Genomic DNA, 12,178 nt, shown 5'->3' with positions numbered 1-12,178 from the left:
TGGGAGATTGGCGGCAGGAGCCTAGAGCCTATCAATGCACTAGTAACATTTAACCCACGGCAACAGCCAATGTAAAGGTCCCTTCCAGAGAGAAAAAAAGGCAAAAATAAAGCAACAAATTCTGCAAAGGAGACTCTAAATGTTGAAATGCTCGAGTCTATTTGTTACACGGTACAATTTCATAGCAGGTAAAATCATTTGCAGCGAGGCCTACCGTGCTTAAACATTTTATCCTCCTTTGTGGACCTTTTAGATACATCCTGGGTGAAAAGTTCATTGGCCACTCGGATACAAAACGTGGGACCAGACCCGATCTCACCGTCCCAATTGCCGAGCCGCATCTAATGCCTGGCCGCTGGACCACCCGTGCCCGAGCTCCCCATCGCCCCGAAACCACAACCGCCCTTCTGCTTCACGCTCCCGGAGTTGAACTTGGTTCATGCATCTACACGAAGAGGGATGTTCAATGCGTCTGTACCAGGAAGGACGTTTTTTTGCCTGGTGGAACAACCTGGAATCAAGGGGAGGCACAAGGAACGGCAGATGTTGGGCATATTGAGCAAAACACAAATTGTTGGGGGTTCTCAGCGGGTCAGGCAGCACCTGTGGAGGGGATGGACAGGTTAGAACCTCGGGACAACGCAAAATCTGGGGTCAGACAGCGCCCCCTCCCCTCCCCATCAACAACACCAGCGAGGAAACAGGCCCTTCGGCCCACCGAGTCCGTACCGACCAGCGATGCCCTCACATTAACACCATCCTACACACATTAGGGACAATTTACACATACACCAAGCCAATTAACCAACAAACCTGTACGTCTTTGGAGTGTGGGAGGAAACCAAAGATCTTGGAGAAAACCCACGCGGTCACGGGGAGAACGTACAGACTCCGTACAGACAGCAACCGTAGTCGGGATCGAAGCCGGGTTTCTGGCGCTGCAAGCACTGTAAGGCTCTACCTCTGTGCCACCCTAGGTTCCTTGGAACCATCTTCAGGGACCTTAAATGGGAGGCCACTATCGACTCCACAGTCAAAAAGGCCCAACAGAGGATGTACTTCCTGCGGCAGCCGAGATAACAAAATCTGCCACAAGCAATGATGGTCCAGTTTTATACTGCCATCACAGAGTCCGTCCTCACCTTCTCCATCATGGTTTGGTTTGACGCAGCCACCAAGCACGACATCCGGAAGCTGCAGCGAATCGTTCGATCAGCCGAGAAGGTTGTTGGCGACAACCTTCCCCCCATTGACGAATTGTACACTGCAAGGGCCAGGAAGCGAGTGGGTAAGATCGTCTCTGACCCCTCTCACCCTGGCCACAAACTCTCTGAAGCACTTCCCTCTGGAAGGCGACTCCAGACTGCCAAAGCCTCCGCAGCAAGATATAAAAACAGATTTTCCCCCCATGAGCAGTAGCTGTACACAACAGGGGAGGGGGGGGGGGGGGGGGTGATAGGCAGATGGTTGGACAAAGGTGAGAGATGAAAAGGAGACAAAATTGTGCCAGATAAAGAGAGGAGTGAAATGTAACACCAGAAGGAGAGATATAGGTGGAGGAGCTTAGGGAGAATACCGAAGGGAGAAAGAATGTATTCACCTGAGGGTTGGCAAATCTAGGAATCTTTCTACCTCTAGGTTGCATTGGCTGAGTTATTCAGGGCCAATGTGCATAATTTTAGGGGATATTAGTGTATAAACAAAGTATTTTATGGGATTATCAGCCAGGAAAGTCAAGGCCCAAGATCAGCCCAGTCAAGATCTTGATGAATACAAGAATCATCTGAATGTTTCAACATGCTGATCCACGATACTGGTATCTGAATTTTTTCAAAAATTACAATTAATTGTTTGTCAGTGTACACACGGTTGATTAATATTTCAAAAAAAAATAACACCTTCCACATACTATCTGACCATTCCTGCTATTTGTGGAAGTTATCTGCAAATTAGCTACCCCAGAATTTCACAAAGTGGTGACGGCCCTTGAAAGGCTGAAAAGCACTTTCTGGGTGACTATCTGCACACCTTGGCTACGCAAGCAAAGAATTTCACTGTGACTGTCACATGTGACAATAAAGTATTCAATTCAATTAATTCAAACAACCCAAGATGGATTTGAAAGGCACAATAAAATTGCAAAGAATAGAGTGCTGGAATAATTCAGCAGGTCAGGCAGCATCTCTGTGGTTAGACACAAAATGCTGAAGTAACTCAGCGGGACAGGCAGCATCTCAGGAGAAAAGTAATAGGCGACGTTTCAGGATGACACCCTTCATCAGACCAAACTGTGTGGGGGGGGGGGGGGGGGGGTGAACAGGGACATGCTACATTTCAAGTCAGGACTCTTTTTCAGACTCGTGTCGACATCTCTTTTATCCAAGTAACTCAATTTAAAACATGGATTTTTAATTTGGTATTTAGTTTACATTTACAAGATTTCAAAAAATTCACCTTAACAAATAAACACTACTGTTTAAAACCAAGACAAAATCTCTTGAACAAAAACAAAACCTTTATTTCAACAGTGCGAACTCCATCATCAAGTTCGCTGACGACACCACTGTTGTGGGATGTATCACTGATGGGGATGAGTCAGAGTATCGAAGAGAGGTCGAGCAACTGTCCATATGGTGCCAGCGCAATAACCTGGCCCTCAACACCAGCAAAACCAAGGCACTGATTGTGGACTTTGGAAGGAGTAGGATGGGGACCCACAGCCCCGTTTATATCAACGGGTCGATGGTTGAAAGAGTCAAGAGCTTCAAATTCCTGAGCGTGCACATCTCTGAAGATCTTTCCTGGTCCGAGAACACATGCAATCATCAAGAAAGCTCATCAGCGCCTCTACTTCCTGAGAAGATTACGGAGATTCGGTTTGTCAAGGAGGACTCTCTCTAACTTCTACAGGTGCACAGTAGAGAGCATGCTGACCGGTTGCATCGTGGCTTGGTATGGCAACTTGAGCGCCCTGGAGAGGAAAAGACTACAAAAAGTAGTAAACACTGCCCAGTCCATCATCGGCTCTGACCTTCCTTCCATCGAGGGGATTTATCGCAGTCGCTGCCTCAAAAAGGCTGGCAGTATCATCAAAGACTCACACCATCCTGGCCACACATTCATCTCCCTGCTACCTTCAGGTAGAAGGTACAAAGGCCTGAAGACTACAACAACCAGGTTCAGGAATAGCTACTTCCCCACAGCCAACAGGCTATTAAAACTGGCTCGGACAAAAATCTTATTATTAATAACCAATTATCTGTTATTTGCACTTTATCATTTTATTTATTCATGTGTGTATATATTTATATTATAGTATATGGACACATTGATCTGTTTTGTCGTAAATGCCTACTATGTTCTGTGTGCTGAAGCAAAGCAAGAATTTCATTGTCCTATCAGGGACACATGACAATAAACTCACTTGAACTTGAATAGTACTAGGTTAACATTTAAAATACTGGATTAATAATTCAGCAAGTTTACTCTTCCAAAATAATGCAAATTATACAACAACATAGAAATCTAAATGCAGTTATATTTAAAACAAAACGAAAATGGCAATTGAATTTATTTTTTGAATATATTTATTTAACACCATCCTTTCATCACCTGTTCTAGGCTATAAGTGACTACATTTCGACTCCAACATGATTAGAACATAGAACAGTACAAGAACAGGTCCTTCAGCCCACAATGTCTGTGCCAAATATGATGCCAAGACCAACTCTTATCTGCCTGCACATAATTGATGTCCCACCATTTCCCTACATATCCATACCCTCATCCAAAAGTCTCTTAACTGCCACTGTCGTATCTGCTTCCACCACCAACCCAGCAGCATGTTCCATCACTCACCACCTCCTGTGTAGAAAACTTGCCCCACACATTTCCTTTGAACTTTGTCCCCCCTCACCTATAAAACTATGTCCTCTGGTATTTCATATTCCCATCCTGATAAAAAAAAAGGTTCTGACTGTCTTCCCTGTCTATGCCTCTCATAATTTTATATAGTTTTACCAGGTCTCTCAACCTCCAGTGTTCCAGTGTAAACAATCCAAGTTTGTCCAAACTCTCCCTGGTAGTTGATATCCCCTCATGCAGGCACATTCTGGTAAACCACCTCTGCACCCTTTTCTAAAACATCCACAACCTATTGATTGACTATTAGCTACTAACTACTCTCTATATTAACCTAACATGCTCAGCTGGATTATGTGGTATTTACCACTCAAACTAGTGGTTGAGGAAACTGCCCTCATCTCTGTGTCAACTAACCATGAGCAACAAGCACCAGGCTTGGCGACAATGCCCACATTCTGAGAGTGCTTTTTTAAGAAAGTGCCTCGCAATAGTTTGGTGAATCATAGCAAAATGAGAAGTGGCGGGGAGAAACATCTTGTGCTGTAGAGACGTTATCATACAGCTAAACAGTCCACTCAAGAGCTACAGCAGTGGTGGTGATACAATGGCCCTCATTAATACCACTGTGAACAGGGACAGGTGACACTGGATAACAAGCTGCCCTTCTTAAAGGGAAACAGCCCACAAACAGCAATAATATATATTTAAAATTAAATAAATGAATTAATGAATAAGTTTATTGGCCAAGTATTCACATACAAGGAATATGCCTTAGTGCTCCGCCCGCAAGTGACAACGACATACAGTGACAGTTAGGAATGACAAATAAAACATTAAATATTAAGAATAAAACATTGATTAAACATGTGAATTAAGTAAAATACCAGAGCAAAAGGAGGCTACAGATTTATGGTTATTGAGTAGAGCTACTAGTCATGGAAAAGAGCTGTTTTTATGTCTGACTGTGGCAGCTTTGACAGTCTGGAGTCGCCTTCCAGAGGGAAGTGATTCAAAGAGTTTGTGGCCAGGGTGAGAGGGGTCAGAGATGATCTTACCCGCCCGCTTCCTGGCCCTTGCAGTGTACAGTTCATCACTGGGGGGAAGGTTGCAGCCAATAACCTTAGATTTTCACAGACGACACAAATGAACAAACACATGCAAAACAGCAAGGAGCAGTACACTGTGGCAGCCATCGTCGGCGCCAGCAGCAGCAAGCAGCTACACTGCAAGCATTGTTGTTGTTATCAATGTCTCTTTGGCCTGGTCAGCACGATATAGCTGCACCACCAGCTGGTTGATTCCTCTTCCTTAACCCAATCACCGGTTGACGGGACCAGACAGGAGTAGAACAATGTCATCATCACTCCCTCCCCACCACCACTCATTTGTATCCACCCATCACTCGCCAATCATTGTCCCACCCACCTCTCTTTTCCATCTTTCTCCCTCGCCTTCCCCCCTACTCCATCAGTCTGAAGAAGGGTCCTGACTCGAAACGTCATGTCCATTCCCTCCACAGATGTTGTCTGACTCGCTGAGTCCCTCCAGCACTTTGTGTCTCAAATTGTAGTAATGTTTGGCAGATGAAACCAAGTCTCACTTTGTACTACAGCACTCAGGTGAGCGTACAAAATATCGGGCAGAGAAAGCTGGGTAGTTCCTCAAGCTTTCCTCGGGTTTACAATGTCCAGACATCAGGAACAGATACTTCAATGGTTCTTTAATATCACATGTAGAGGTACACTGAAATTATTTTTTTTGCATATAGTTCAGTAAGGTAATACCAAAACTAAGCACAATCGCCAATTAGTACCAAATGTATGGATATAGTCCACTGAGACAGTACGCAAGATTTGCCATTTTCAAAGTCCAATCCGGTCCCCACACTCGGTCTCCTGGAGCGGTGCCCGATCCAGGCGAACCCCAGGCTGCAGCAGGGCCTCCAACCTTCGCCTCCGTCGGAATCATCCAGCAAACCGCCGTCCCTCTCCTCGTCTTTGTGCCCTGGGGGCGCCTCCTGCAGCCGACTGTGAGCCCCGGTTCTCTTACCATCCCTTTGCTCTCATGTCCGCTGTCATCTCGGAGTCCAGAACAAGGGGCCACAGTTTAAGAATAAGGAGTAAGCCATTTAGAACGAAGACGAGGAAACACTTTTTCTCACAGAGAGTGGTGAGTCTGTGGAATTCTCTGCCTCAGAGGGCGGTGGAGGCAGGTTCTCTGGATGCTTTCAAGAGAGAGCTAGATAGGGCTCTTAAAAATAGCGGAGTCAGGGGATATGGGGAGAAGGTAGGAACGGGGTACTGATTGGAGATGATCAACCATGATCACATTGAACGGCGGTGCTGGCTCGAAGGGCCGAATGGCCTACTCCTGCACCTATTGCCTATTGTCTATTATCTCCTTGCACCCTCCTCTCCGGTCCTCGGGGGATGAGCAGGGGCCGGACACGGCAGCTTCTCTCTACAGACTGCGGCCCACTGGTGCTTCCTTCAGCCGTGTGGCCCGCCAGTCCATTGTCCGGTGCTACCCTGATCATGATATCTGCCAGGAGAAAATAAACACTCGGGAATATTCCTCTCATCTGTGGATAGATGCTAACCACAGACCAGGGTTTACATGCCAAAAGATTTAATATACTTATTTACATAATCCATGAAATATAAAACATATAACAATGGAATGCATAAGCACCTGGGCCCCAATAGATGTGAGTTGACTGTTCTTAATAAGAACCTTCTTTGAATGTAAACAGAAAATCTTTGAATGAAAATCTTGCCTTCCCTTCCAGGCACACCTTTGGTAACAGGCCCTACAACAATTAACCACAACAAGAGGGTAGTCCCGAACTACTATCTACCACATTGGAGACCCTCAGGCTATCTTTTATCTGACTTTACTGTACGGTCTTCATTTTGCACTAAACATTATTCCCTTATCATGTGTCTGTACACTATGACTAGCTCGATTGTAATCATGTATTGTCTTTCCGCTGACTAGTTAGCACGCAACAAAAGCTTTTCACTGCACCTTGCTACACGTGACAATAAACGAAACTACATTTCAGAAATTATTTCTGTTCAAATCATAAAGTGCTGGAGAAACCCAGAGGGTCAGGCAGCATCTGGAAATGAACAGTCGACGCTTCTGATCGGGACCTTTCTTCCTTGTTTTCCAATTGAATTTAAGTTTCTTTCATGTTTATGTTTATTATTGTCAAGGATCAGCGTTCTCGTCGCGCCCCCCGTCAGTACTCAGGCTCGCCTGGGGAAGCCAATGATCCTTCCAGCAGACTAAATTTTACAAGACGACGCCTGAGAGCCAAGTCAAAGAATCCTAGTCATTATCCCAAAGCCGAAAGCAGCAACAACGACCAGCCTCAAGAGCACCTAGCAGTTGGACCTGCTCTCCGAATACTACAACTGAATGTTGAAGGCCTCTCTGCAGCCAAGCGACGCCTCATCGAAGTCCTTGCCCACCAACACTCCATTGACGTCATCTGTCTCCAAGAGACTCACGTTGGCACAGAGGAAGCGGGCCGTTACACCATCAATGGCTTTGATCTTCTTTGCTACGCTCCCCATGCCAAACATGGACGTGCCACCTATGTGCGCTCCGAGATAGCTGAAGCAAGTCACCCGACCATAGCAAGTTTCTCAGATACCATAACTATTGGTGGTTTCCACATTGTCAATGTGTACAAGCCACCAAGTGCCAACTGGGATCTGCAAGTCCTACCCACCCTACCCCACCCTGCTATCTATGTGGGAGACTTTAACAGCCACCACCCTGACTGAGGTTACCCAGCAGCGGATCATGATGGGGAGGCACTTTCAGACTGGGCATCCAGAAATGACCTTGCTCTCATACACGACCCAAAACAAAGAGGAACATTCCACTCTGCCAGGTGGAACAAGGACTACTCTCCTGACCTGTGCTGGGTCAGCTCTTTGAATGGAACCCATTACCCTGCACAGACCCTCATCCTGGAAGATTTCCCACACAGTCAACTCCGCCCCTCACTCATACACATCGGCCTACACCTCCCAGTCATAAACAGTCCAAGAAAGATGCGCTGGAATTTCCGCAAAGCCAACTGGAAGAAATACAGTGAAACTCTAGACCAGAGTGTTGTTACCATCCCACTCCACACCATCACTGTAGATGAAGCATACAACCGTTTCTGCAGCGCCATCTATAAAGCCGCCCACAAAACAATTCCAAGAGGCTACCGTCCCCTCTACGTCCCATGCCTGGATGGAGAAAGCGCTGCCCTCCTACAAACCTACAAAACATCAGGGGACCCTGAGATAGCAGAACATCTCATTGAATCACTATCTTCAGCTTGGCAAAGGAAATGGGAGGAGACAGTAACAGAGCTAAACTTCACCCACTCTAGCAGAAAATGCTGGAGCCTCATCCGCCGCCTAGGAGCTGCACAGAAGCCCCCTACCCAAAGCCGACCTTCTGTCACACCCAACCAGGTTGCATCCCACCTACTGAATATTGCAAAAGCATCTCAAGACAAGTCCACCAGAAGAGCTGTCGCAACAGAGCTAAGGACACTTCGACGAACACCTGGAAAGGAAAGAAACCCTGAGCCCTTCGAGGTGGCTGAACTGGAGAAGGTCCTGCAGGGCCTGAAATGTGGAAAGGCAGCAGGTTATGATAACATCTCTCCAGAGTTCATGAAACACCTGGGCCCCCGAGCTCTAACCTGGCTGACCCAACTCTACACTAGGGCCATACAGACTAACTCCATCCCAAAGATATGGTGGACAGCAAAAGTCATTGCTATACCAAAACCTGGCAAAGACGAAAAACTACCAGCAAGCTACCGCCCAATCTCTCTACTCTGCGTCCCACTCAAAATCTTAGAACGCCTTATACTACAACGTATATCTCCAGGAGTAGAAGAGATTCTCAGTGTGGATCAGGCAGGTTTCCGCAAGGACCGCAGCACAGGAGAACAAGTTCTGGCCCTAACCACCTGCATTGAAAACGGCTTCGAGAACAAACTGAAGACCGTGGCAGTGTTCCTTGATCTCACCGCAGCCTATGACACTGTGTGGCACAAAGGCCTCCTCCTAAAACCCACCAAAGCACTCCCTGCCTGGGCATCAGAAACCATCAAATCTCTGCTCTCCAACCGCAGGTTCAGAGTTCACCTTGGACAGAACAAGAGTGCATGGAGAACGCAGAAGAATGGGCTCCCGCAAGGGTCAGTTTTAGCCCCAACCTTGTTCAACCTTTACACAAATGACCTACCCACCACCAAATCCCGCAAATTCATCTATGCAGATGACATCTGTTTGGCCTTCCAAGCACCAGATTTTGGTACATTGGAACAGGTGCTCAATGAAGACCTTGCTAAACTGGACGAGTACTGCAAAACCTGGCGCCTAAAACCAAGCCCAGCAAAAACGGTCTCCAGTGTGTTCCACCTCCATAATGCAGAAGTCACAAGAGAACCAAACATCTATCTGAGCAGGACCAAACTGAAGTATGCCCCCACTCCAACCTACCTCGGAGTGACCCTTGACAGGACTCTATCCTTCATGTCCAAAGATCTTATAGCAGAGCTCCTCTATAATCTTTGGTTATGTCTGTCCATTTCCTTCATGGATGCTGCCTGACCCGCATTTCCCCCAGATTCCTGCACCCGTCGTTTCTCGTGTCTCCAACATCCAGTGTATGTCAGCTTCGGTCACTGGATGGCGGGCGATTAAAAAAAAACATGTCCGGGGATGTTGAGAGTTTTATGAATTTATGATTGTTTTTGTTTTCCTGTTCACAATTTGAAAAAGATAAATACACCTTTCCAAATATAGCTACCACAAATTGAATCGGTTGCTACAATGTGAGTAGAATTGGGAGTGAGTAAGAAGACATTGAACGCAGTGGGTAGACACAGAATGCTGGAGCAACTCAGCGGGACCGGCAGCATCTCTAGAGAGACGGAATGGGTCTGAAGTTTATAGAAGGGTCTCGACACGAAACTTCACCTTTTCTTCTCTCTGGTGGCGCTGTCTGTCCCGCTGAGTTACTCCAGCATTTTGTGTCTACGGTGTAAACCAGCAGCTGGAGTTCCTTCTTACATATTGGACAAACATTGCTGGGCGGGGCTCTGGGACATCCAGTTGTACCGCCGGCGGGACTGTCCGCATGAATGAGGCGGCGGCCGTCACCGAGTGACCGGGGGTGACCCCGTTTGTAACATTGGCTCTCGCGTGCCGGAAATGGAACACTATGTATCACAACGTTCTGAGGCTACAACAAATGGCAACTGCACGTTCTACCCATCGGTAGTCGTGGCCGAGTGGTTAAGGCGATGGACTAGAAATCCATTGGGGTCTCCCCGCGCAGGTTCGAATCCTGCCGACTACGGGCTGTTTTTTTCAAACATTTTTATTTTCACGTCTACGTCCATTTACCGTGAATATTATTTTCACGTCTGCGCTCATTTTCGTGAAACGAAAACAAAAATCAGGAGGTAGAAACCAGAAATCCACTGGGGTTTCCTCGCGCAGGTTCGAATCCTGCAGACTACGGGTTGTTTATAAAAAAAAAAATATATATTTTTTCATGGCTACGTTCATTTTCGTAAAACGAAAAAAAAAAATCAGGAATGACGAAACTGCGGACTTTGCGCTTATTTCGAAGTTCAGTGGTAATTGCAGTAACTGGTTTCTAGTGACGAAATGACGAGTAATTATCGCATTCACGAACTGGCTTCCTTGTCCGGGGTTTTAACTCGCATCTGAAATGAACTTTCAATTTCTGAAGAAGGGTTTCGGCCCGAAACGTCGCCTATTTCCTTCGCTCCATAGATGCTGCTGCACCCGCTGAGTTTCCCCAGCAATTTTGTGTACCTTTCAATTTCTTAGACATGATTCAAAGTGTCCGGAATAATACACGCAAAGGGGGCATAACTGGCTTCAAACACTGCGTTTTATGGGTAACCCACTGAGATGCTTCAAAACTGCAGAGTACAATGAGGACTGCCCCCTATCCGGAGCATAATATATAACAACTACTTGGTTATGTAAATCTACGTAAACCTGTGTGGTTATACCAAACCCAATATGTTGTTGTTGATTGTATCTGGTTTATATTGGCAGAAGTGTAACGTAATTCTTTCAACCCACCATATTAGACTTAATGCATCACGAATTTATCTGCAATAAAAGGAGAATGCTGGCATCACTGAGCAGACTAGACCCCAATGACCCCGCAGTCAACAGATAGATGACGAGCAGCAGAGACCAGTTCAAGTTGCCTCAGAGGCTAAAGTCAATGGACAAAAGCAAGTCAGTAGTCTTTTGTTTTTGTGTAGGAAGGAACTGCAGATGCTGGTTTATATCGAAGACACAAAAAGCTGGATTAACTCAGCGGGCCAGGCAGTATCTCTGGAGAATATGGATGTGACGATCCTAGCTACTACTTGTCAGATCATCCCATCTCCACCCCTTTCTGCTTTCCAGAGACCGTTCCATTTGCAACTCCCTGGTCAGTTCGTCACTTCACAACCAAACCACCCCTCCCCATGTACTTTCCCATGCAACAGCAGGAGATGCAACACCTGTCCCCCCCCTTATTCTGTCCAATGACCCCGACAGTCTTTTCAGGTGAGGCAGAGGTTCACTTGCACCTCCTCCAACCTTATCTACTTTATACTGTTCCAGGTGCGGACTCCTGTATATGGGCTAGACCAAGCGTAGGCTCGGCTATCGTTTCGCTGGAGACCTTCGCTCAGTCTGCCTAAACCTACCTGATCTCCCGGTTGAGTATGTGGAATTCTCTGCCTCAGAGGGCAGTGGAGGCGGGTTCTCTGGATGCTTTCAAGAGAGAGCTAGATAGGGCTCTTAAAAATAGCGGAGTCAGGGGATATGGGGAGAAGGCAGGAACGAGATACTGATTGGGGATGATCAGTACTCGTTCATCACTTCGAGATGTTTCCAAGCTGCAGTGAAGGATTGCATTGATATTGTTATCAAACTTCCGAATGGTCCTTTCATTAACTAGAGTACAATCCTGATTCTCCAACCTATCTCATTGTGATATTGTCTCTGGAATTGTTTTGTGACAAGGCTGAGAACTATATTCTGCACTCTGTTTATAACGAACTGCAGATGCTGGAAAAATCGAAGGTAGACAAAAAGCTGGAGAAACTGCACTCCAATATCTTTTTCTTTGCTCCACCTATCGTGCTCGTGTTTGGTTTGATTGTATTCATGTATAGTTTTTTCTGATTCGATTGGATAGATCACAACACTTATATTCACTAGAATTTAGATAGATGAGAGGGGATCTTATA

General features: G+C 46.3%; 1 protein-coding gene and 1 non-coding gene across 2 annotated transcripts in view; one reads left to right on the top strand and one right to left on the bottom strand.

Moving 5' to 3' along the window:
• bptf (bromodomain PHD finger transcription factor) overlaps positions 1 to 476 on the bottom strand; it is a 107,209-nt gene extending 106,733 nt beyond the window's left edge. Inside the window, exon 1 of the mRNA XM_033044171.1 lies at positions 215 to 476. Within this exon, the coding sequence (XP_032900062.1) occupies positions 215 to 341 (127 nt within the window). The 5' untranslated portion in view covers positions 342 to 476. The remainder of the gene's footprint in view (positions 1 to 214) is intronic.
• A 9,690-nt stretch (positions 477 to 10,166) lies between these two features.
• On the top strand, positions 10,167 to 10,248 carry trnas-aga. The gene has a single exon. It is a non-coding gene; the product is annotated as a tRNA-Ser (tRNA).
• Positions 10,249 to 12,178: the final 1,930 nt, after the last annotated feature.

Source organism: Amblyraja radiata, chromosome 26 (assembly GCF_010909765.2).
Source record: "Amblyraja radiata isolate CabotCenter1 chromosome 26, sAmbRad1.1.pri, whole genome shotgun sequence".
In the NCBI taxonomy this organism is placed as follows: Eukaryota; Metazoa; Chordata; class Chondrichthyes; order Rajiformes; family Rajidae; genus Amblyraja; species Amblyraja radiata.
This window is presented reverse-complemented; position numbering and strand designations above follow the sequence as displayed.